Source organism: Impatiens glandulifera, chromosome 2, assembly GCF_907164915.1.
Source record: "Impatiens glandulifera chromosome 2, dImpGla2.1, whole genome shotgun sequence".
Lineage (NCBI taxonomy): Eukaryota > Viridiplantae > Streptophyta > Magnoliopsida > Ericales > Balsaminaceae > Impatiens > Impatiens glandulifera.
The window spans coordinates 65,042,504-65,069,058 of record NC_061863.1 but is presented as its reverse complement, the minus strand read 5'-3'; the positions used below and the strand labels follow the sequence as shown (position 1 = coordinate 65,069,058).

The 26,555-nt window shown below is 33.2% G+C and overlaps 4 protein-coding genes across 6 annotated transcripts; 2 read left to right on the top strand and 2 right to left on the bottom strand.

Moving 5' to 3' along the window:
- The first annotated feature begins 846 nt into the window (after positions 1-846).
- On the top strand, positions 847-3,613 carry LOC124927536 (beta-glucosidase BoGH3B-like). 2 transcript variants are annotated; one of them, XM_047467967.1, is made up of 9 exons: positions 847-952; positions 1,145-1,600; positions 1,679-1,769; positions 1,844-1,980; positions 2,069-2,312; positions 2,389-2,493; positions 2,560-2,742; positions 2,827-3,031; positions 3,123-3,613. In XM_047467967.1, exons 2-9 carry the CDS (start codon positions 1,164-1,166, stop codon positions 3,593-3,595), a joined length of 1,875 nt encoding a protein of 624 aa, XP_047323923.1. In that variant the 5' UTR covers positions 847-952; positions 1,145-1,163; the 3' UTR covers positions 3,596-3,613. The 2 variants fall into 2 exon arrangements, with proteins under 2 accessions (XP_047323923.1, XP_047323924.1); XM_047467968.1 differs by having other exon boundaries at positions 891-952; positions 1,159-1,600.
- Positions 3,614-3,734: 121 nt separating this feature from the next.
- Positions 3,735-8,701, bottom strand: LOC124927537 (protein AIR2-like). Of its 2 annotated transcripts, XM_047467970.1 has the most exons (10): positions 8,147-8,700; positions 7,364-7,495; positions 7,110-7,268; positions 6,829-6,993; positions 6,584-6,700; positions 5,924-6,028; positions 5,577-5,678; positions 5,236-5,301; positions 4,120-4,599; positions 3,735-4,039 (listed from the first exon to the last, which is right to left on the bottom strand). In XM_047467970.1, exons 1-9 carry the CDS (start codon positions 8,516-8,518, stop codon positions 4,168-4,170), a joined length of 1,650 nt encoding a protein of 549 aa, XP_047323926.1. In that variant the 5' UTR covers positions 8,519-8,700; the 3' UTR covers positions 3,735-4,039; positions 4,120-4,167. The 2 variants fall into 2 exon arrangements, with proteins under 2 accessions (XP_047323926.1, XP_047323927.1); XM_047467971.1 differs by lacking the exon at positions 5,577-5,678 and having other exon boundaries at positions 8,147-8,701.
- A 4,416-nt stretch (positions 8,702-13,117) lies between these two features.
- LOC124927467 (kinesin-like protein KIN-12E) lies at positions 13,118-21,876 on the top strand. Its single transcript, XM_047467880.1, has 22 exons — positions 13,118-13,495; positions 13,672-13,827; positions 13,903-13,986; positions 14,103-14,222; positions 14,742-14,855; positions 14,958-15,050; positions 15,486-15,575; positions 15,678-15,748; positions 16,022-16,096; positions 16,231-16,318; positions 16,974-17,032; positions 17,389-17,452; positions 17,697-17,762; positions 18,165-18,323; positions 18,490-18,594; positions 18,683-18,918; positions 19,266-19,335; positions 19,435-19,491; positions 19,561-19,617; positions 19,722-19,781; positions 19,869-19,948; positions 20,028-21,876. The coding sequence occupies exons 1-22, from the start codon at positions 13,250-13,252 to the stop codon at positions 21,733-21,735; spliced, it is 3,858 nt and encodes a 1,285-aa protein (XP_047323836.1). The 5' UTR covers positions 13,118-13,249; the 3' UTR covers positions 21,736-21,876.
- Positions 21,877-22,292: 416 nt separating this feature from the next.
- On the bottom strand, positions 22,293-25,725 carry LOC124924100 (elongation factor-like GTPase 1). The gene is made up of 2 exons (XM_047464161.1): positions 25,525-25,725; positions 22,293-25,428 (listed from the first exon to the last, which is right to left on the bottom strand). Exon 2 carries the CDS (start codon positions 25,350-25,352, stop codon positions 22,416-22,418), a length of 2,937 nt encoding a protein of 978 aa, XP_047320117.1. The 5' UTR covers positions 25,353-25,428; positions 25,525-25,725; the 3' UTR covers positions 22,293-22,415.
- Positions 25,726-26,555: the final 830 nt, after the last annotated feature.

Below are 26,555 nucleotides of genomic sequence, written 5' to 3'. Positions count from 1 at the left end.
ACTATCATAGAACATCTTTCTTTCTTTTTTGTTACTAAGATCATGGTATTTAATATTAGCTGTTATTAATACTATGAAGTTTAAGATAATTTTCAGCTTTTTACTATTTTTTTTATTGAACTCTTATATTATTTTAATTATGGCAGTTCAGGTGGAATCCATTTTTTTTTTATTTGCATAATAAACTCTAATTTTAAAATAAAATAAAATAAAATAATTGTCTAAAGAATCTTTTAGTATTGAAAGTGGAAAATAATAAAAGAAAGAAAGATAATGATTTTTTTTATTGAATAAGTTTGATTTCAATGTGTTTATTGTTAATTTAGTATAACTTTATTTTTTAATTAATTTGTTAATAATAGATATGCCTAATTTAAATTCAATCAATTAAATTTTAATTTTAGTTCAAACTTTAATTTTAATATTTATTCTTTCTATTTTTTCTAAATAAAATATCTTTTATTTTATTTATAACACTATACACATGTTTTTAATGAAAATTAAACTTTAGAAAAAGTCTTTTGAGATATTCAAATTGTATCAAACCTGATATTTTAATAATATATATTTAAATTATATTTTTATATATTTAAACTAAATTTGGATTATAATTTTATATTTTTCAAATATAAGAATGGAATGAAATTAAATGTCAATTATTATTGAATTGAAATTGAAATTATAATGTAAATTTTCATTAATCAAACATAATAGGGTTATTTCTTTTTAAAATAAGGTTTGAATATAGTAAAATTGAAAAGCATAAAATTAAAAATAAAATAAAAATGGGAATGGCTCTCAATTTTAAAGCTGAATCAAATGCTTCATTTTTTGGCCATTAATAATTTGGATATTTTTGTTCCTCAAAAACAGTAACCGACACTTTTCAATCTATAAGTATACTCTCCACAATTTCATCTTATTTCCTCACACCCAGCCATTACATATTAAGGTATTAAAGTACCTCTTTTCCATGTTATTTTTTTCAATATATTTATAAAACTAGTAAATGATAATACATAATATAGTCTTATTGGGTTCAATATAGTTTATTATCATTTATAATGCACATAATGTTTAATATAAATTTAGATTGTAATAATTGATGTATTGAACTTCATATATTTTTTGTTTTGTTTTTGAGTTTCCAATCAAAAGCTTTAATGAAGAGGATTGTGCTAGCGTCAGTCTTGTTGTTCTTCTTCTTCTCCAATGGAGCTGCTGCAGCAGCCATGACCGACACAAGTTATAACCTTTACAAGGATCCAAAGAAACCCATCAATGCCCGCATAAAGGATCTTATGAGCAAGATGACTCTAGCCGAGAAGATTGGACAAATGATGCAAATTGAAAGAATTAACGCAACTGCTCAAATCATGAAAGAATACTCAATTGGAAGCATCCTTAGCGGCGGAGGAAGCGTTCCTCGGCCGCGTGCCTCACCCGAGGAATGGGTGAAAATGGTTAACAATTTTCAGACCGGTTCTCTATCGAGTAGGCTCGGAATTCCTATGATTTATGGCATCGATGCTGTCCATGGCCATAACAATGTCTATAATGCTACTATTTTCCCACACAACATTGCCATTGGAGCAACTAGGCATTTATCTCTATTTTGTAAACTTTTTTTCTTATTTAATTTTTTTCACTAATTTTAATCGAGTTAATAACTTTTTAGGGATCCCAATCTTGCAAAACGGATTGGTGCTGCCACGGCTGTTGAAGTTAGGGCGACTGGGATCCCTTACGCTTTTGGTCCATGTATCGCTGTAAGGGTGCAAAAAATACAACTTTAATATTTATAAGGGTAAAATAGTCTTTAATATAGGTTTATTGATAATAGGTATGCAGAGATCCAAGATGGGGTAGGTGCTATGAGAGTTATAGTGAAGATCCTAATGTTGTAAAGGCAATGACAACAATTATAATAGGTTTACAAGGGGAACCCCCTAATAAGGGCATTCCTTATGTTGGTGGAAAGTATGTATGTCTGATATTTTATTAAATGAGTTTAATTTGTGTACTACTAAAACTATATAAAATTGTTTTTTTGTGTTAATTTTGATAGGGATAAGGTTGTAGCTTGTGCAAAACATTTTGTGGGTGATGGTGGAACTGTTAAGGGTATCAATGAGAACAACACAATAGCCACTTGGCATCAACTATTGACCATTCACATGCCCGCCTATTACGATTCAATCATCAATGGTGTCTCAACCATTATGGTTTCATATTCAAGTTTAAACGGAGTTAAGATGCACGCAGATCGTGATCTTATCACTGGATTTCTTAAGAACAAACTTCAATTTAAGGTACTATTAACTATAGCTAGGTCGTGTTATAAAATTGTGATATTGAGCTTATAATTTATTGAAAAACATTTTATAGGGTTTTGTCATCTCCGACTATCAAGGAATCGATAAAATCTCGTCACCTCCTTATTCAAATTACACGTATTCCATCGAAAAATCCATTCTCGCCGGAATTGACATGGTTAATATAATATTTTTTTAAGTATAATGCCTCATAACATGGTGTCTAAACCTAACTTCTTTCTAGGTAATGGGTATTTATAGCCACACGGATTTTCTTGAAATTTTGACGTCCTTAGTCATGCAGAAGATCATCCCCATTAGTCGTATTGATGACGCTGTCTCAAGGATTTTGAGAGTTAAGTTCACTGCTGGCCTCTTTGAGAATCCCTTGTCGGATCTTAGCCGAATTGATAGTATTGGAAGTGAGGTTGGTCAAATGTTACATAAAAGTTTATATGAACCCTATGGTCACAATGAATGTTATAACATAGGGCTATTGTTTGAACCACAGGCTCATAGAGAGTTGGCAAGAGAAGCGGTTAGGAAATCTCTTGTGCTATTGAAGAATGGAGAGAATTCGGATAGTCTGGTTCTTCCTTTACCCAAAAACCCATCGAGGATTTTAGTAGCTGGAACGCATGCAGACAACTTGGGCTACCAATGCGGCGGTTGGACCATGACTTGGCAAGGATTTAGTGGCAACAACCTAACAGAAGGTAAAGATAATGACCAATTATCTCCGGATAACCTACATCAAACATAAGCTAAGCTAAACTAAGGTATTTTCTTTCTTTATGAAATCAATAGGAACAACCATTCTAAACGCAATTAGAGATGCAGTTGATCCAGCGACAAACGTAATATATAGCGAGAATCCAGAACCTGGCTTTGTCAAGTCATCGAATTTCTCATATGCCATTGTTGTTATAGGAGAAGGTTCCTATGCAGAAGGCTACGGAGACAGCATGAACTTGACTATTCTGGAACCAGGTCCAACAATAATAACAAATGTGTGTGTGAATGTCAAGTGTGTGGTGGTCCTAATTTCGGGTCGTCCTCTTGTGATCAAGCCATACCTTGAGTCCATGAATGCGGTTGTTGCAGCTTGGCTTCCGGGAACAGAAGGTAGAGGTGTGAGTGATGTTCTATTTGGTGACTATGGTTTTACAGGAAAGCTTCCTAGGACATGGTTCAAGACTGTTGATCAGCTTCCCATGAATGTGGGTGATCAACATTATGATCCACTCTTCCCTTTTGGCTTTGGCCTCACAACTAATTAACCATGTTTTTTTTATAAATAAGAGAATGACGTCTTAAATGCTAAACAGCAGGGCTATGGACTTGCATTTTTAGAGTCTTTTTGGAATGACATTTTGACAAGAATCCAAAAAATAAATTTATGACTGAAACTGACCAAAAGGATGCAAGTTATTCAATAAACATAATAAAAAATGTCACAAAAAATTCTATTAGTTCAAGGATACTTCTAGCACACTGTCAAAAGACATAATGAATTAATAAAGTTTAAAACATATAAACCAACAATGTAATTGTCAAAAATGGTTTTAGAAGTTGCATTCTTTTTCAAAAAGAAAATAAAAGAAATATATAAAGCAAGTTCTCGACGAAATAGGAAGCTTGGTTTAGCACATCCCTTCTATTGTGAATGTACAACAACGGGGGAGTTTTGACCAGGGCACTTTACAGTTCCGACTTGGGCTCCTCTGCAAAGACATATATGTCTGTCGGTTATTTCAAAGAGGTAAAAAGAAAACAAAGAGAATTGAGTATTGGAGATACTTACCAAGTAAATAATCCATTTTCTTTCAACAACATACCAAAAGATTTTAAGTTACCACCCATTACTTCTTCCATAGTCACTACGACCAGAATTGTTGTATCTATGAGTTGAATAATCATGCTGATAATATCTATTTGATCCATTTGAAGTAGAATTTCCATATTGATGTGCATTATTATTGTAATAGCTAGGGGTATAAGAAGAATTTCCAGCAGAACCATAATAGTTATTTTCATAAGTAGTTGGCGTCGTAGGTGATCTCCACCCATTTCTCTCAGGCATGTCTCCATGATGACGTTCAGGATTCCAACGACCTCTATTCATTGAGACAGATGGCGTAGAATAACCTTCATCATATTGGGATATTTTCCTTTTATGAGACTTACCAAAATCTAGGGGCACAGATTTATATCCTTCGTAGTCTCTATTTAGTTTGCGCACTTTTCTAGCGGGAGTTGCAGATTCATGCTTGTTATTCCATGTCTGCAAAAAAGCAAAACAAAATACACAAATCAATCAAAGATTCATCAACAAACATTTTCCGGGTTCAAATAGTTTGTTTGGAAATAAAATTGTCCATGATATGGATCTAGCAGGTTAAGAAAAAGAGGACAAAAAACAACCATATTACACAAGCAGCAAGGAATCACTTTTTTTTGCGAATAAAGATAGTTATTTTATGGGCTGTTTTGTCAAAAAAAAATGATGTAAAAAATCTATATTTGTTATGTTTGCCAAAAATCACATCAAGAGAATAATATGATAAAGATCCAGAAAAAGATCTCCGTACCAAACGAAACAAAAAATTAGATCATGATCTTGAAAAACAACAAAAATTACATTATTTCAAAAATAATATGATCATGATACCAAAAAAAAATTATACCAAACACTTACAATTTTAACTTTGGCAATAAAAAAAGAGTTGACTTGAGCAATCATCTAGTGATTGTAACAAAATACTAGTTTTCAAATAAGCTCATTACATAGAATGAATGTTAAAAGGAGCAAAGTGGAAAACCATGAACAGATCCTATTCAACAAGGGTGAGAACTCCTAACTATAGGTGCAAACTGAGAGAAATTGTTATCATATATACTATTTAGTTCGAGAAATTACCTTTACTGATGGACTTTGATATTCCCGTGAAAAATGTCCTTTTTCAACATGTGATCTTCCATATTCCTACAAGATAAACACTTATTTTGCATCAAAAATTTCACAACCTAATGAATAAAGAGGATGATAAAGGGCGTGACACTTCATACATGGCATTAGAAGTATAACTTTTTGAATACATAATATAAGATTTCTAACAATTGTGCTTCTACTTCTTCATCTCAAGTCATTGGTCTAAAGAAGGTGGATCCACAAAACTAAATTATGAAAACCATACCCACATCGTATACAAAAAAACACTTATAGGTTCGATCAACATCTTATCTGAGGCCAGAAATTACCTTTATTGATGAACTTTGACATTCCCGTGCAAAATGTCCCTTTTCACCACACTTATAGCATGACATAGCAGTGTTAGATTCACCATGTGATCTTCCAGATTCCTACATGATGAACACTCGTTTTACCTCATAATTTTCAAAACAAAACGAAGATAAATAGCATGAGACTTCATACTGAATATCAGGAGTATAAAATATTTGAAGACATAATAGAATATTTCTATTACTTCTGCTTGTAATTCCTCAATCCCAAGTTTCATGTTCCAATGAAGGTAAATTCCCAAAAAAACTAGATTAGGAAGTACATCCCCACTTTCAATCAACATTCAAGTTAGGGCCGGAATTACCTTTATTGATGAACTTTGACATTCTCGTGCAAAATGTCCTCCTTCACCACATTTATAGCATGACGCAGCAGCAGTGTTAGATCCACCACGTGATCTTCCACATTCCTTCATGATAAGCAATCATTTAACCTCAAAAATTTAACAACCCAACAAATAGAAAGTTTGATAAAGGGCATGATACTTCATACATTATATCAGAATTATAAACTTTACAAACACATAATAGAATATTTCTGCTTCTACTAATGGTCCAAATGATATGGTTTAAAAAACAGACAAAAAAAAGAGTACTGGCGGTATAACACTGTTGGACATGATTTAGACAAGAGACCAATCAAGAATGTTTGATAGGTTATTGTGACAATTGATAAGGGAGAGACATAATTGTTCTCCAAAAAATTTACAAAAAGAAATAGCAAAAGAGAAACAAAGCTATAAAATCATGTGCATGAAAGGCATCTAACAATGCGAGAAGAGTAAAAAACCTACAACCCCAGGAAACAAGTTGCATACTTAGACAATCCAAAAAATGTAGTTCTATATCATCAAAACTTTACTTATATGTCAAAGAAGGCATATGATTCTAGGATTTCTATTGTTCATCTCAATCTAAAAATCACACATCAAGAGAATCGCGGAATCCTTAAACAACCAACTTACCAAGCCATTGTGGCCTGTCTCCCCACACCTATAACAAGAAAGTACACTTGGACCTGGATCAACAAAATCAGCACAACAGAGGTGTCCAAAACTCTTGCAAATATAGCACGAAATTTCCTGATTGAGATTGAAAGAGAGGAAAATGCAATTATTATGCTTGTAAGGTCACTCCCGAACTGATACATAATAAAAACTTAAAAAATAAGCATGTCATTTCAAAATAAAAATGGGGAAAGATCAAGAACCTTCAAATCATCAGCAGAATAACTAGTTTTGCATGAGAACATATCATGGCCAGGACCTCCACATTTTAAGCATATCTGAGAATCATTAAGTTTCTTTTCCTTGTATTTTTCTGGACATGCTTTAGCACGATGACCTTCCTTGTTGCAGATAAAACAGTCATGTCCCTGATATAGAAATTATTGTTAAAACATAAGGCAGATGCATCCAAAATCCAAGTAGGAGATGAAAAAAATTGATAAAGAAGACATTCATATAATGCCCCTGATTTAGATTAACAGACCTTTGAGCATTGCTTTGCATTATGCTCCAAACTCCCACAAACAAAGCATGGCTTCCTTCGCCTTGCTAGGGTACAGTTCACAGTTTTATGCCCCTCTTCCCCACAATTGTAGCATGTATTCCATCCACCATCTTGAGGATCAAAGTATCTTGGTCCTCGCTGATAGAACATTAAAATAAGACAAGACACAAAGCCTTTAAAGAATGCCTATTGACTGCATTTCCAAAACGATCAATCATAATATTTCAACTCACAAGAAGCTTCTTTAGAACATCATTATCAGGTATCTCAATTGGGCTTGTCTCCACCAATTTAGTAATCTCCAGATTCTCCACATTCTCCACATTTTGCAATGTGTCCTTCTCTTCATCCCTTTTCAGATCCACCTTACCAATAACAATGAATAAAGTGAAACTTCAATACATGGATAAAATAAGCCATGAAAACTATTCAACAAAAGACATAGACAAATCCATTATATGTTTTATGTCAGGCAATACGTGGACCAACTCCTGATATGGCAGTAAAATCAAGACATGTGAGTGGAATGACTCTTCAAATTCCTATTGAAATGTGGTCTACAAGGAAAAAACACTTTCCATTTGTTGGATAGTATAAGCATCCCAAAAATGTCTGGGTCAAAGTATGGCTATGAAATTAAGTTCCGAATTAGTGGATGCTTCCAAAGGGAGTGACGATGCCATACACAAAAAGGAAGAGACACGTAGATCTTTTGAACATTTACGGTAATTCATAATGAACAAGTGAATTGTGCACAAAAACAAATGCAAAATCATCTTCAAGCTTTGAGGCCATATACAGGTCAAAGGGAGAAGAGTATAAATGTGATTCATGATAGGAAAGAGTTTAATCATTCAGCTTAGATAGATGGCAATTGGCAATATGAGCTACTTATCCTAGATGTAATAAAAGAACGATTCAAATAACGCCTAGTTTAAAATCTTAAGCAAAGTCAAACAATTTAAGAAGTTAGAAACATGTAATTAGAGGATTAACACTTCAAATAACGTGCTTACAAGTTCTGCCGGCTCTTCCGTCTTCTTTTGCTTCTTAATCTTCTTCGCTACCTTAATCTTCTTCGCTACCTTAATCTTTTTCACAGACTTCAGCTTTTTGTTACCCGTATCATCTGAATCTTGGGTTTTTGACAAAGAAACGTCTCCTCCATCCAATGCGGCAGAAGGAACGACGTCGTTATTGGCTTTCGCTCGTGACCTCGCTTTCTCTACAATTTTAAGGCTCAAATCTTCGTTAGCCTCTTCATCGTCGCTACTGTCCGGTATAACAACAAAGCTTGATAGCTTGGGTGCGCCTCCACGTTCTTCATCTTCAATTTCGTCATCGTGATGGGCCTTGGTTGCTTTCTGATTCTTCACTCTCCTACCCATTGCAATGCGAATAGAGGATGTATCGACAGATGCAGTGAGGGTAGAGAGATAAATAACACAAAGAAACTCCGATTGCTGAAGCCCTAATTAACCCTAGACCTGCCGCCGAATGGACAAGGAACTAGGGTTTACCATTCCTTAAATTTAAACGAAGAGGTTTTTCTTTTTGGGGAAAAAACGATTCGAGGAGGTTTGTTAGTTGTTATTTCCCTTTACAATATTTTTTAGCGTCTTTTGGATTTGTTTGATGTTCGACGTGTTAGATAATATAAAAAAATATATTATTTAAAATTTTAATTGATTTAATTACTATAATATTAATATAATATTAAGTTGTATTTAAATTTTAAATTCTATAAAATAAATAATAAATTATTATTTATTTTTTAAATTAAAAAAAAAAATAACATGAGCGGTTAAATAATAAATTATTAAATATATAAATATATTGATAGAAAATTATTCCTTATTTAACTTAATAGTAAAAAGTTGTATATATACAATATTATTTAATTAAGAAATACAAGTAAATATGATTAGATATTAATAAATATATAGTGGATATATAATAATATATACTTTTATTTAAAAAATAATTATTAAACCCGGTATCAAATTAACTCTTAAAATTAATAATATAAGTTCAAAATTTAAAATATTAGGCCATTCAAACACGGAAGAAATAATAAATAAAATAATTCAAATTAAAAACTTGACAGTCTAAGTAAACTTAGTAAGCCCATCCTTTTTAATAAGAACAAATATTTAGTTAAATTTATTAATAATTTTAAATATAAAATAATTTAACATAACGGTTCACAATAAAAAAATGAGAATTTTTATGTGCTTATAAATTTTAATTTCACTACAAATAATTATTTTATTAACATTTTTAACTAAAACTAAGTATTCAAAAAAATTACATTTTTCTATTTGGGGTTTTGGAGCCCAAAACTCAGACAGAATGTATAATAATTTAAAAATAACTGTAATTTCATTAAAAATATCTAAATTAATAATTTTGATGAAACCATTAAAATTAGTGACAATCATGATCTTGTATAGAAAAACAAATCAAATAAATGCTTAACACTTTAATAAAAATCATCTATATGCAAAACAAATAATATAACATGTTTTTGCTTTTTGAAAAAAAGTTGTAATAGAAAATAAATTTACAGAGATTTAATTTATTAAAGTTTATAGGTGACAAATTGATTTATTTGTTGTTTATGTTGCAAATAAGGTTTATAAAGAGTAGGACAAAGATTGATTTGATAAATTTAAATTCTCTTCAAATTTATGATTAAAATCGTAAGAGAGTTGAATGGAAAAACATAAGAATACCTAAAATCAAAATTTATTATATATTTTTTTAAACATTACAAGGGGAAGATGGAAAATTGTAAACTAACCATTAATATCATTCTTTTGTTTTTTATAATTTTTTTCAGTTGCATTTCCTTTTGAGTAACAAGAGAACAACATTTTTGTGCTCTACTTTTTTTATATTTATTTTATAATTTTAGGACTTTTGGAAATTAAGGCTCAAACTAAAAATAGATTAACATCTATCTAATTATAATTATTTATTGCCATTAAATCATTCTTAAAATATAAAAATATGAAAGGTTCTCATATATATTATTATAAATCTATTGATAATTTTATTAAACTTTATGATCAAACTAAGATTCTCTCTTTTGTTCTCCTAAATTAAAAGACCAACTTTTATTGTCTTCTTTCGGGTGGCTTAGGAAATTATTTTATACAAATTTTGGTAAAATTAGGGGGAGATTTTTTATAAAAGAAAACGACTTACCTTATTTTATATAAATCTTAAAATGAAAAAAAAAAAATCAAGTAGTAGAGAAAAAAAAAAAAACATTTGATCATAGTATAGTGAAATAAAAATGAAAACTGAATAAAAATGCCCGGACTTATATAGTAAGCTAAAGAGTTTTATAACTCCCATAAAAAATGTATTCTATGTCATATTCACATATTTGTAAATTGATCTGGAAGCACAATTGCCACTCTATTTCTCATCCGAGGATATGAGAACATGTTTAAGTATTTGAATATAGTTTGTACTGTGTAGATACAAATTACACTTAAAAATACGTTCACTGTATACAATTGTTATTTCAAATGATGAGTTAGTTAAAATAAAAATGATTTTAGGAGAATTAAAATATTGAAAAATTACTATTTGATCACCACAGGGATGTTTGACTTTTTATTATTTTAGTGTTTCTTAACTAGTTATTACTTAAAATTTACTATTTGAGCATATACCCAAAAGAAGTTTGAATTTTATATTGTTTTAGTGTATATTGACTAGTTATTACTTAATTGACATAACTAATAGGTCATTTGAAAAAAATTGCTGTTTTAAGTTTAGTCTTTGATTTTTATTTTTTTACCAAATTCATATTGTCCTAGAAAAATGATTCGTATATGAACAAACAAGTACGGACAATCGTTACAAATGAACAAATAATATACTAACTTACAAATATAATAAAATTTGATAAATAGAATTTTGCGCTATAACTAAATGAATAGTCAGATTAATTTGAAACCCTTTGCATGTTACATTTTACCTACTTTAATAAAACGTGTTATGTTTATAGATATATCCTTAAACGTTTTTTAAATTTTAAAACGAATAGTTTATTTTATTTCATTTTAAAAAATATATAATCTTAGTGTAAGAACATTTAAAAAATGATGAAATATTTCATGTGAGATTTATACATTTGATATGACCACTTTGACATACAATTACAAAATATATAATTTCATTTTTATCTTTTTAACTCTTTTATCCTATCCATAGAACTATTTACTGGCACCCCTAAACTTGCAAGAACAATGCAATATAAAATAATGTAAACAAATCCCTGGTTAGTTCTATATGATTTCATACTTCACTGTTACATAATAAATTGTTTTTACATATATTTATTTATATTATTAGCACAATATTTAAAATTAGTGTGAAGAAGGGATTGTACAGTAATTTACTTACAAGAATCAAAACGGTTAAGAGTTTGAATCATTATAAATCTACAATATCTATATATAAAATGATGCTTCATTTTTAAAGTGTCTAAATTATCGGGTCGAGAGTTGTGGTTAATTTGAATATATATGTAAGAATAAATGAATACTCAGATCGGGTTGTGGGTTGACCCGCTCATAAACTTATAACGGTTAAAAATAAAATTAAAAATGTTATAGGTATTTTTTACACTCGCAACATAACAAAATAAGTACAACCCTTTAACCAACTAGACTAATAAGACTTTATATTTTTAATTCAACACCAAATTTGATGAATGCGAGATGTTTTAACCATATAAGTTCAAATTTTTAACTAACTAATATATATATATATATAATGGTGTTTAATTTTCAAAATGTTCGGATTGTCCAGTCGAGAGATGTGGTTAATTTGGATATATACGTGAGAGTAAATTAAAAATGCTATTACATTTTTCCCGTAATTTTTTTCCTCAATTTTTATATCATTAATCGTGCAAATTCACGGAATATACGCTAATTTGATTAAATCTTCTATCAAAGTGTCCCTTCTCTTTATTGAATTTATTTTTATTATAAGAATCCAAATTGTTAACTTTTTTTTTTCTTCCTTACAATTAAATTTGATTAGTTACTTATAATCAAAAAAGTTGAGAACTGTTGTTATTCTTTATTATTTTAATGAAAAAAATTTATTGAATTTTTTTTTACATAAATGCAGTGATATCAATAAATACTTATTTCAAATATTTTTCATGATTTGGGAAATATGTGAGATCTCATCTTATAATATTTGAGATATTGATTATTTTTTAATTTAAATATTTTACATGTAAACATTACAAGTAAGTACACAACTTTCCTTTCCTAAATTATTTGCTAATGATTAAGTCATCAACCATTAGAAAGCAACTCTCCCATTCTTAATCAACTTCACTATCATCTCCAACTCCAAATATTGTAAGCAAATAATAATAAATATAGCTGTTCTATGAAACTCTTATACATGTAAATGTAGATGAGTCCATTAAATAAGAAAAACGAGCGGGAAAGAGAATTTAGGGAAAATAATTTGAGAGAGAATGATATTTAAATAATCTGATTCACTAAAAAAAATAATAAATTTTCTCGGGGTCAGTTATATTGTCACTTGTCATTTGTTCCTTCAAATTCTTTCACCTATCACTCATTATTAAACAAGTAAAGTCAAGAGAGGCCAATTTCAATATATTTAAAAAAAATAGAGAAAAAAGTCATTTTATTGATTTTATTGTTTATTAAAAAATTTAAAGTAAAAAAGATTAATGCTTTAAATATTATAAGATATATATCACAGGTCTCTTTAAATTAAATGGTAGTGGAGGAAGGACTATAGAGTAATTTACTTTTCCAAAAATTTAAAATATTGTGAGTGTTTACAAACTTCAAACGGCACTGATTTTGAATCCTAACGATTCCCCCACCGTTGGATTAAATCTCTTAGAACCGTCCAATTCCTTCATTTCTAGGCAAAGCAGCGCGACTCTAGATCGACTAGCGTTAACTTGGTTAACTTTCTCTCTCTATTTATTTTTTCTGGATTCAGCAGCAGCAGAATTGGAGTTGCTACTTGCAACAACGCGCACAGTTGAATTGAACTTGGTTTCTCTCTAGTTCTAGGGCTGTGAATACTGAATCGAAGAAATGCCTTTTCTATCGGATATGTCAAGCGCTGTTAAAAGTCGATTTAGATTCCACGATCAATCTTCTGACTCAATGCCACCAGTCCCAAGTACGCCGCTTCTCTTCAAGTCAGCGTCCAAGGAGAGTTTGTCTGAAATCTCTGCTATCCGCAACACCGCACATAGGGATAATCACTCTGTCGCACCGCCAAACCAAAAATTTGAATTGTCCGAAGATCCCTCGTTCTGGAAAGACCACAACATTCAGGTATTTAGATTTATTCTGTGGTTGTGTTAGAGAATGAACTGAAAACTCTGTACTGATTAAGCCAATTGAAAGAAATGAGTTATTTGAGGAGAAATGTAGGATCTCCTTAACCTAATTTGTATTTAAAACATGTTTTGTTTCTCTTTCAAACATTTCATATATGTGGCGATATGTAGGTGATAATAAGAACACGTCCATTAAGTAGTTCAGAGATATCACAACAAGGACACAGTAAATGTGTTAGACAAGACAGCTGCCAGACATTAACTTGGACTGGTCATCCTGAGTCACGGTTCACATTCGATCTTGTAGCAGATGAACACGTTAGCCAGGTATACTTACTGATAAATGTTAGACTTACCTCCTTATCATCATGTCATGAGCTTTTATTTCAATCAAATATTTAGGAGATGCTGTTTAAAGTGGCTGGGGTCCCAATGGTGGAAAACTGTATAGGAGGATATAACAGCTGCATGTTTGCTTATGGCCAAGTAATGTCTTCCATCCTTCTGTCTCTAAGTCACCACTACTATTATTGTGTTCTTAGGTTCCACTGTTTCAGTAAATTTACACCTTGTTTTTTGAATATTTTGTTCATCAATCTTAGACTGGGAGCGGAAAGACTCATACAATGCTCGGTGACATTGAGAATGGAATTCGCAGGCATAATGTCAATTGTGGGATAACACCAAGAGTGTTTGAGTACTTATTCACAAGAATACAAAAGGTCAGTTTAACGTTATTGTATCTAAAGTGGATGTTATGACAGTTATGTGATGTTTTTGATTGCCAAGCGCAAATAGAATCTTTTAAGAACTTAAATCTGGCCAAAAAAATTTGGTCGAGCTTTCAACTGCTAAGGGAAATATATTTGCCAACCAACTCATTATTTGCAACTGTTGTTGCATAAGTTACATTCGATATCAGGAAAATGTGAGGTACTTGGTAGGATCTGAAGAAGGAATTGCCTGTTCAGTCTTTGCATGTTCTGTTTAGTTTAATATTACGTTTGTTAAGAACACATAGAGTAGTTCAAGTGGTAAAGTCCTGAATTAAGAGTCTGAGATCTCAGGTTCAATCACTAAGAACACCTTGATTGAAGTGGGGGGTCATAGCGGTGGGATGCTATGAAAGCTATTTCTAGGGAAAAAATCTTGTGTAAACATAAAAAATTATTACGCTTGTTAAGAAAAAAATGGGTCCCTTTTCGCAAGATTTAAATGTGGTATCGATGTGCTTGGAACAGGAAAAGGAAGTCCGACAAGAAGAAAATTTGAAATACACTTGCAAGTGTTCTTTTCTAGAGATCTACAATGAACAAATTCTTGATCTTTTAGAGCCAAATGCTAATAATTTGCAGGTATTTCTCTATGAACTGTATTTGTTTCTCTATGCGAGTCTTGCATTTGCTATATTTGTTTGAGACCTCTAACATGGGGGTCTTAATGTTTTATTTCTGTAGATAAGAGAAGACATCAAGAAGGGGGTTTATGTAGATAGTCTAACTGAAGTGGCAGTTACAAGTGCTAATGATGTAATGCAGCAACTTTTACAGGTATACATGTGATGTTTATCATTTGATTTTCAGGCAATTTAAGACTTTTTCCCTAGTTTGACTCAAAAGGCAGCAATCGCGTATTTTAACAAGCTTCTTAAGATTCTCAATATGTGTTTCCTTCCATATCTATCCATTGGATAATCAGAAGTACTATTCTTACAAAACTACATCGTTTTCCTGTATCACATTATGTATCATTTGATTACCATACAACTTTTCATCATTGTTTCAAATCCTAAAGCTGAAAGTTTGCCCTGTTTATAATAAAATAGTTTGAGAAAACTGAAAACAGTATCATAAACCTAAATCTGTTCCAATTTTGACCATAACGAATAATCAATGATCTCTTGATTGTTGGTTTTATTCAAAATTTGACCATAACTTCCGTTCGATGTATTTCTTGCTACTTGATTCGACATTATCATATTTCAGGGGTCTGCAAACAGAAAGGTTGCTGCAACCAATATGAATCGTGCAAGTAGCCGTTCTCACAGTGTATTTACTTGCAACATTGAGAGTCAAGTAAGACCAACCTTTTCATGTTATATTTTCTGCTAGTTTGTATCCAATTGTCTAAGTTCTAATGGTTTTCAAGTTCACATCTTTTGTTATTTTGATCTTCAGTGGGAGTCCCAAGGTGTAATTCATCATCGTTTTGCTCGGCTCAATCTTGTTGACTTAGCTGGTTCTGAAAGGTACAAGAGGGAAATCATTTGATGACAAGATATGATAAACCACCATAAAGAATGAGAGCTTGTTAAAACAATTAAGCTAAATTGGATAGGTTCTTTTAATTTGGTTGGTTGGACGACATTTATATTCCGATCTTCAATGTTACGTACCAACTAAATTTTACCAAAGTCCAATACATATTATGCTAAATATCACCAACATTCATTTGCTTGTATTTTTCAGGTCTCATGCTAGTGATGTGATTAACACCATTTATTTTCTTTTTTACATGACAGGCAAAAGTCCTCTGGGGCTGAAGGCGAACGTCTAAAGGAAGCTACAAATATAAACAAGTCACTTTCTACATTAGGGTATATTTCTCCTCTCCTTTTCGCCATGATTTTAGTGTTAATCAAGTTACCGACTATCAGCTCTTTTGGATGTTGGCATGTTATACAGTCTACACCTGTATTCTTGATATGTTGTTTGTTTCTCGAAATTGCAGACTTGTGATTATGAACCTTGTGAGTGTATCTAACGGGAAGTCACAACACATCCCTTACCGTGATTCCAAACTTACCTTTTTGCTACAGGTATATATTTAGAAGTTTGATGTTATTGCATATGGGTGATATATATTAACATTATACTTTAGCAAAATTTGCAGTAATCAACAACACTATTATCTTACTAAGGGTGTATTGGATCTAAGGCTGTGTTTGATTTGGGGTTATTTGAATAACCATCGCCTTGTTTGATGGAGGGTATAAATATTCGGGATATGTAAGGAAAAAGATACTAAGGGCATAAAAGATTGTTTGATGGAGGAGGATATACATATAATGAATAAATAGTGTTTAGACAAAAAGAGGGTATTTTGGTTGATGATTTGAATGATGTGATAGTAGATTGAATAGTAGGTTATATGGAAATAATCCCAAATAACCCACATCAAACCAGCCTCAGAGAACTTGAAATACCTTGATATTAACTTGTATTCATGCTAAGTAACAATTATTTTTTTGGAAGGGAGCATGCTAAGTAACAATTTTATATTTATGTTTTATGCGAATCCAGCTATGTCGAATGCTTATGTTGGGACTGCATAAGATTTGCTTCAATAATGTTTTTATTAGAGAATGAATGAAAGTAGAAAAATCATATGCTAGTTTATTTGGGACCCCAAATATTTTGTATTATTTAATGCTAGTGACAATTGACATCCTCTTTGTTGTAATTGTGTTTCAGGATTCCTTAGGGGGGAACTCCAAAACAACTATAATTGCAAATATTAGTCCATCTGTTTGGTGAGTGATTTTTAGATTAGTAGACCTTATTCAATTTCTGCCTTTACTATTTAGAGCAAATTTCTTTTTGTTACTCCATTCTGAATGTAACTTCCACAGTAGCAATTGAAGCCAGTAGTTGAGTAATCTCTTGCTATTAAACCATTTCAAATATCATGCTATAACACCATTTTAAAATTAAAGTGAAAGAGAGAGAGAGAGAGAGAGAGAGAGAGAGAGAGAGAGGTGGAAGAGTGTATTGTAGAAAAATGTCTTGTATTTTCAATGTATGTATTAATTCAGAGAATGACATTTCCATGAAAATTAAACTAAAATATTTCATGCTTTCCTTATTTATATTTGTTCTCCTATTTCAGCTGCTCACTGGAGACACTGAGCACGTTAAAGTTTGCACAACGAGCTAAATTCATGAAGAACCATGTATGTCATCTCTTTGTTTATTTATTTACTGTTGATGTCCACATAAATGATACATCATGTTAGAATTCTAACTTGGATATATCTCATACTAATAAGTCATCTAGGCTCATTTCATTATTTGTCTACTTCCTTCTGAACTTACATCTACTGTATGAATTAGTTATATAAAATGAAAACCGCTTGGATATATTCACCTCTTCATGGTACTTCAGTAGAGCTAATTTGAACTATTACACATATTTAGGCCATTGTCAATGAAGATGCATCAGGTGACGTGCTTGCTATGCGGACACAGATTCAACAACTCAAGGTATATTGCGCTGTTTTGGTATCAATTCTTTTATGTTGCATTATCCGGAAAAATATACATCTGTTATGTTTTCACAATTCACAATGATCCAAAAGATAATATGAGGAGAAAAAATCTTTATACCAAAATGAATAAAAACTTACACTGTAATTTATATTATGATGCAGAAAATAATTTGTATGCCAATTGAAGTAACAAAAATCACATTATAATCTGATATCATCAATATCTTCCATGCTAGAAGAGATTTGGAGATTTCATATTGTTGGGATATATAACTTGTCTATTGATCTTTGCAAGCACTTTTAGTGTTAGAACAATCAATGCAAAAAAAAAGTCCTTGTGTTAACAAGATACATGATTTGTATTTTTGTCTTATCCAAATTCTCTTTTATATGCCAGAAAGAAGTCTCTCGCCTAAGAGGCCTTACAAATGGAGCAGCAGAGAAGGATGATAATGAAACATTGGCAGTATCCTTTCCAGGATCTCCTGGAGCCTTCAACTGGGAAGGGCTTAACAGTTCATCTAGTCCACTTGTGGCTGACAAAAGATTGTCCCAGGTTTGAATTATGTTCTTTTTTTATTATTATAGTGAAGTATCTATTACATTAAAACAAACACATAATTAATTGGCTGAATGTTCTCATTTTTTCCTATCTAGTATGTCACCCCCTCTAAACAAACAGTCATGGATTTACATATAGTAATTCATTTTTCCTTGTGCAGAGAAAAGAATATGAAGTTGCCCTGGTTGGCGCTTTCAGAAGAGAAAAAGATAAGGGAATTGCCTTACAGTCAATGGCTGCAGAAAATGAGGCATCTAAGCAATTGGTAAAATCACAGTTGATACTATGGTGGACGCCTGTCATTCAGTTAATTTAATGGATATTTATTTATATATTATTTTGCATTGAGTTAGGCAAAACGTAGGGAAGATGAGATACAAGGTCTTAAAATGAGACTGGGGTTCCGCCAAGCTGAGATAAAGAGACTGGAGGCAGTTGCCTCTGGGAAGATTTCAGCTGAGACACATCTTTTGAAAGAAAAGGAGGAACACCTTAAAGAAATAGAAGTCCTTCGTTCTCAGGTTGACCGAAACCAAGAAGTGACTAGATTTGCCATGGAAAATTTGAGGCTAAAAGAAGAAATCAGAAGGTAAAGTCATTCATATGGTTTATTCATAGCAGTCAATACAAAAAACCAAAATGCAAACTTTTGTGGTCAAACATAAGAAGAATTTTGGTATGAAAGCAAAACCCTCCAATTTGGAAGAAAATAATTATGTGATGTTAGAGCTTGTTTGATGTAGGATTATTTGGGGTTATTAATTAAATGATTGAAATATCTTTTATATTTTGGTTGATGATTTAGTTGATGATAAGAACCCTTTACATCAAACAATACTTTATTGAATTATAGGTCCAATGGAGATAGATCATACATTTCATTTAGGAACTTAATTTCCTAGAACGACAGTCTTTCTGACCATTTTATGAAAGCAGATTGAAGTCCTTTTATGAAGAAGGTGAGCGAGAGAGGATGAACGAACAGATTGTGATATTGCAGAATAAGGTTTTCCATTAACTTTGTAATTTATCTTTGCAAAATAAGCTTTACCTGTTCTTTCTTCTTGCATGTTATTGTGTATTTACTATACATTTCAATTTACAGCTGCTTGAAGCACTTGACTGGAAGCTTATGCACGAATCAGACCCCTTAATTCTTAAGGTCTTTACAATTTCCTTAATACTTAAAAAAAACAACTTTTAAATTCTAATGTAAATGAATGAATGACAGAAAGGATGTTCAGAAATTGCTTCCATTCACGGCAAGGGTAACTTACTCTCTGGTCTGGTAAGAATATCTCGTAAATAGTATTTTATAGCTTTCATGCCCTTGCAAATTCATTAATCAGAAACTGAGTAAAGATTCATGTACATTTTTTTTTTATCTAATAGGAGCAAGAATCATCTTGGCAAACTTCAATAAACGAGGAAAATGAGTTCCTTAGGGTGCAGGTGATAGTTTTCTTCGTGTAAAAATTCTTTCCAAGTTCTTTCGTCCTGTTTGGTCCAATAATAAACCAGAAGAATTCTCTGATACAGGCTATTCAGAATCAATCAGAAATGGACGCATTAAGGAAGAGATTGAATTTCTGCACCGAAGAGAAAGATAAACTTCAAAGGTAATTGTTTTGTTATAATTCATACTTCTATTAATAAAGCAATGTTATTACTAATAATAATTACTAAATTACCTCACAGAAACGTCAAAGAGATAATGGAAGAGCTGGAAGGGCTTAGATCAGCTAAATCACAGAAAGAAAATGCAGAATTCATAACATCCTCCACTACAGCAAATTCAGAAGAACCTCAGATAGAGCTTCAAACAATGGTGAGTGCAATTGCTGCAGCTAGCCAAAGGGAGGCAGAAGCCCATGAAACTGCTATTGTCCTTTCTAAAGAAAACGAAGAGTTGCGAATGAAGCTAAAAGTGTTATTAGAGGACAACAACAAGTTGATTGATTTATACGAACGCGCAGCTTCAGAAAGCAGTTACAGAAATAATAAGAACGATAACAACCTAATCAACCATAATGTTGAAATTATTGGCTTGGAGAAGCAGCAAGCTGAGATGACAAAGCAAGTCGAAAATCTAAATCAACAACTGATGGAAATGCATGAAGAGAATGATAAACTAATGGGACTCTATGAGAAAGCAATGCAAGATTGCGATGAATTCAAAAGACTCATTCTATCTTTAGAGGAGAACCAAAGAACACATTGCCCTGAATTTGATCCGATGGAGACTGATTCTGCTTGTTTAGATGTAGAAAATGAGATTATTGAAGCAGAAGTGATGGAACCGTTAAATTTGGTAACTGTTCAAGTTTCGGAAGACATGGAATTCGTAAGGATGAAGCTTGATTCAGCAGAACAGAAGCTCATAGATTCTGCGAAATCACTAACTCAGTTCGGTTCGTTAGAGAAATACGTTATCAAAGCCGATAATTTATCGAAAGCAATCAAACAGGCGGAAAACAATGCTAGAAACAAAGGAGAGGAATTTATAATCCATAACCATCTCTGCAACTCTATGCAGGAAAAAGGATCTCTCATCCTGAAAAAGTTGACAGCACTAAAATGCTCAACATCGAGTTTCTCGTCGTCGATTTACTATTTCGAACAAAGAGAGGTTCAAGGAATAAGCAGAGTAACCGCCGCCTCCTCTTTCGTAAACAGTAAGAGGGAAGAACTCGCCTTTCTTCAAGCTGGAAAGGATGAAATCGAAACTAGTTTGAAAAGGCATCAGGAAGCCGAAAGCGAGATCGTGAATCATCTATTACCGAATTTGAAAATGAAGATGGAGGAGGAGAATCGAAGAAGGGAAGACGAAAAGGTTCTGTTTGAAATAGACAATCTGGAGAACCAAAGAAACTGGCAGTTTAGTGGTAAAGCTACAGAATTGCTGAAATCAGAGGAGGAGAAGACTAGACTCCAGATGAAGATGAAGCAAACGCGAGACAAGCTTGGAAATCTGAGAAAGCAAACAGAGGAATTATCAAACAATGTGAGAAAGGTGGAGAATCAAATGGCGGTTGTTGAAAGAGAGATTGAAAAGGGATCGAAAACATTGAAGGAGATGGAAGAGAAGCTGAAGACAATTGTCCATGAAAAAGAAATGTTGTTGGAAATGAATGCGGAGGGAGCGAAACAAAGAGAAGAGATGATTGTTTCGTATTTTGGGCATTGTCTTGAAGCAGAGACGAAGGAAGTAGAGAGAATGGTGTTGGAAGAAGAACTGAAAGAGGAAGAGGAGAAGATAAAGGAGTTGCAAGCGGAGAAGAGAACAACAATGGAGGAAATGAGTAAACTTGTTGAAATAAGAAGCTGCAATTCGTGCTTGGAAGGTCTGTATGATGCCAGGGCATCAGTTATGGAGTTAAAATCATTCATTTGCAGTAAAGAATGATTACATTATTATGTTGTAACTTGTTCTTCAACTTCAGTTTCATCTTCCTTTTCTTCACTCTCAGAAGAATCAGATTCATCATCAACTGTCATTCTAACTGTTCTGAACATGTGCATTTATTACATCTAAAATATTTGTTGTAATCAAGTGTTAGATGAATGATTATAATATTCTAAGTTTGTTCAGCTCTATTTCTCATATTTTAAGTTGATCGAATGGTCCTTATCATGTTACATTCCTCAGGTTGTCCAATGGCTACAAACTAACTAGACATGGCAAAATTTGGAGACCCAAAATTATCGGTTTCAAAACGACTTGTACTTGAATAATTTACGAGGAAACCAACTTTTATTTTATTTTTCAACCAAAAAAAGGCATTAGGCATTATTTGAACTTTTGGTTAGGGGGAACTCAACCAAAAACTTTTGATTCCTATTATTTTGAATACAAAAACCTATCAAATTAGTTCAAACTTTGATCTCTAATTTCTTTAACATGTAAAATTATCAATTAGCCCATCTATGATTTAACCAAATAAACTACTAAAACATTCAATGACTAAATCAAAACCTTGTAGTATAAATTAGCAAAACATAAATATGACCAAAATAGTTGCTCCCTTTAAATTTCCAAACCCAATAACACAAAAAAAATACAACACTACAAAAAACTTTTTCTCTTCACACTTTGCGAGCTAGAGTCCGTTGCTTAGTAGCATGTTGGACAACTTTTTCCTCAACAGGCAACCCTTTTCTTCGTCTAACAGCATCCATAAGTTTTCTAGCAGTATTATGCAAAACGCTAGCCCCGTCTCCAAATTCCTCAATCTCCTCTTCTGTCTTGGGCAAGAAAAATGGATCTTCGTTTAAAGCTTCCCAATGACTAAGAACCAGAAGCGCACTTGAGGCCCCTGAAGTCCACCTCCTCAGCTCGTCAGCGAATCCAAAGCTCTCCGCTACAGGAACGTAAGCATGAACTGTAAACAAAGGAGACCCTTCATTCATTTCCTCCTTCAGAACCCTAGCACGTCTCCTAGCCAGAACAGCATACATAGCCCCGAGGTGCTCTGTTGGAGTGTTCAGCTCGCAGAAATACATCGCCTCAACCAAACGAGCCTTATTCTGAAGGACTGCAGCCCTACAAGCCTCCTTGACAACTGTCATCACTTGTCCTGAGAAAAGACCGTACTGATTAGACTGTTGCTGTTGTTGTGAATCTTCGGTTTCGGTTTGTTGATCGGGAGAAATAAACGCCTCCACCGTAAAGCCTAAACCCCACATTGGCTCATCACATAACGGACCGGCTGCTGTAGCTAATTGAAAACCGGAGACGAGGCAACTTTCAAGTCTTTTCGCTTCTTCTTCGTAAATAGACAGATCGGAGGAATTCAGGTCACGGTCTAGAAAACCCAACTTTTCCGATACCGAAGGAAAACCGCTAACGAGTACAGAATTTGAATCCGAATTGGATTGAATTTCGGTTGGATCCGGGGTAAAGAGAATATTCGCTCCGACTTGCCTAGGACCCATTGCCCAGATTCGTTTAAGATCTAACCCACTCTCCACAGCATCCATAATTCGTTTCTTCAACGATTCCGCAGAGGTTTGACCTTCTACATCTGTTTCAGAACTTTTATAAAGTTTCCCTCCAATAACTTCTCCAAGAAGATCTGAACTTTCGTCGAGCACCTTCGTGAGAGCTTCTGGAAGCTTCACGACCCGAACACGAACCATACATCGCCCATTCGGCGTCGTTTTTTCTACGTATTCGTTAGACGTTTCTCCCTCGATCGTCTCCTTGTAAGAAACGAGCGGCGGAGAAACTTCCATGCTTATCTTCGCAAACCGATCCTTCAAATCCTTTATACATCTCTCGAGATGAACCTCACCCGCAGCTGATAAAACGTGTTCACCTCTCGAAGAAACCGTAACCTCTACAAACGGATCTGCACGGTTCAAAAGCCTCAGCCCTTTTAAAAGGGCGCCCATATCCGCAGGATCTGAAGGTTCAATGGCGACTTTGAGAGTCGGCGAAACCTGAAACATCATGCTCGAGAAAGGCCAGCAGTTTCTCGTGGATGAAAGGGTCGCGCTTTTCAAAATATGTTGCCCTAGGCCACGGATCGCAACAATATTTCCCGCTCTGGCGGACGAAACTGGTCTCAAACCCTGACCCATCATCAAATACATCGAATTCAACACGGCTTCCTGCAAATTCTTTTGAATCGAATCAGGTTTCAACGGGTCGTATAGAGCAGAAAGCACGAAAATCCTCTGACCCGAATGAAGAACACCAGAAAAAATCCTGGCAAACGCGAGAAAAATTTCATCAGAATCTCCCGGTTCTTCTTCGTCGTGTGGGCCCCTCTGCGGGACCATTTTTGAAGGAACCGCAAACATTTTGGAGACGAAAACCACGCAAGGAGCTTCAGGGGAAGAGTCGCACGTTTCCACCGATCTTCTCACGAGCTCTGCCTCAGAAAGAACACTAGCATCAACGGTTTTGCTCAAAACCTCCCTTTTGGGGAGTAACCGCGAGATACGAAACGTTTGTGCAGAAATAGGATCGGGTGTATGCTTAACCACCATAGATAGAATCGTGTCTGATAAAGGAAGCCACCGGCTCATGACAGATTGAAGCACGGCTTTAGGATCTTTGTTAGCGAGCTCACGAGGAGGAACAGTTAAATTAAACGACTTTACAACTTTATTAATCACAGTTTTATCACCATCGGTATCCAAAGCAGCCTGATAAACCTGCCAAAGAGGCTCGAGCACGAATTGAACAAACATAGGGCGAGATTTGTTTCCGCCCGTGATTCCCTTTTTACCTACGATCATCTTAGTTTTGGCATTATAATACTTTGGTCCCCATAAAGCTTTCAGCAAAGTAGAAGAACTAGCACCAAATTTAGAAGCATAGAAATCTGCAAATTGGCCAAGACTGAAACCCCAACCATCTAATCCACAAACAAAAGCAACATTACCCTTTTGTGGCTGAAATGTATCTTCTTCATCGTCTTCAATGAATTCAACATCATTCTCTTCTCCAATCTCTCCAGAGGGTGTTGCTGCAAGTATTGAATCAACATCAGACAGATATTTCTCAGACTTATATCCACTGATTATCCCATTTACTTCGTGAACAAGCTTCAGCAATCTCGTATAAGCCTCCATGGGACTTAACTTCCATTCACAAATCAATCTATCAATCTTGTTGAGTACCAAACACGGACTAAGCTTCTCAACCCATGCTTGACGAAGAACAGCGTGTGTTTGAATATGAACACCCTCAATCGCATCAACTAAGATCAAAGCCCCATCGCTTAACCTAGCTGCAGTAGAAACCTCACTACAAAAATCCATGTGCCCTGGGGAATCAATTAGGTTTATGGATTGATCTTTGAATTGAAGGGCAATAGAAGAGCTCTTCATAGTAATTGCCCTTCTCTGTTCTTCATCAAGATAATCCATGAATCTAAGCCTACCGGCTTGCTTAGGGTGAAGCACGCCGCCTCCATAGGAAGCAATTAGATGATCAGCAAGAGTAGTCTTTCCATGATCAACGTGAGCTAGAATGCATATATTCCGAATTTTTCGACAATCAAAATCACCCATTGTGTATAACAATCAAAAAAGTAGCTTCAATTTGAATTTGAAGTGTGTATAATAAATAACAGAGAATCAATAAGACCTGGAAGAGAACGTATCGGAGAAATCTTCAAGTAATATTCTACAGATAGTTTATTTTCAAAAAAATAATTTATAGATAGTAGAATGTACACAAAACCTTGCTTCTTCTGCTTTAACGGAATGTTCTCTGTCGGGTTCTTTCCTATGAAGAATTGGAGACCTAGGTACGATGATATTATATGAGCAGTTCCGTTGAGAAAGCCCAATGAACATATTTAGTTCTTCAGATATCGGAGAGATATAGGTTAAAGAAAACCCTAATACTTGCTCTCAAATCAAAATTTGGGAAATTGGAATCTTCTGGGCGGGCAAGGGAAGAAGAGAGAGAAAAAGAAAGTTTTCTAAATAGTTAGGTTTTTAGTATGGGCCGTTTGATTAAGCAGTCTTCCTTCTTAATGGGCCTTATGGATTTGTGGTTTGGACTTTAAATGTTACAGATTTTAGCTATAATGGGCCCAGACCAATTATAACGGCCTCTTTAACGGTCTTCTGTTAAAAAAAAATATCTTCTTTTATTTTTGAATGATATGAAAATATATAATAATTTAAATGATATATTTTTTTATGGTAACAATGAGCACACAACATAATCAACCGTATTGTCATTTCCTCATTTTCTCTTCTTTTCTTTTTTATATATTGGGTACAAATTATAAATCACTTCGTATTAAATATTTACTTTTTACTTGTAAAACTAAATATTTTGAGACTATTTAAGTTGAAGTCACCAATTTGTGATAGGGGTAAGACCAATTATAAAACATTTTAAATAAAAATGAACCATAACTTTTAATTTAATTTTGTAAGAATCACTATTTTCAAACTTAAAAGCAGAATCATAAGTCGGATCAAATCTTTCATCTTTTATATTATTTTTATTTTACTTATTCTAAGTGTATCAAGAAACTAAATAATTAGAAATATCTATATTATGTATAAGACCCACATTTTAATTAGCTGTAATATTTTATAAATATTAGTGTAATGTGAAAAATTAATCAAGATTAGAAAATATCCGATTTATTAATGACTATTGAATTGTGTAATATCAAAATATATATATATATATATATATATATATTTATATTATAGACTTTAAAAACGTTACAATTATTATATTAATAAAAA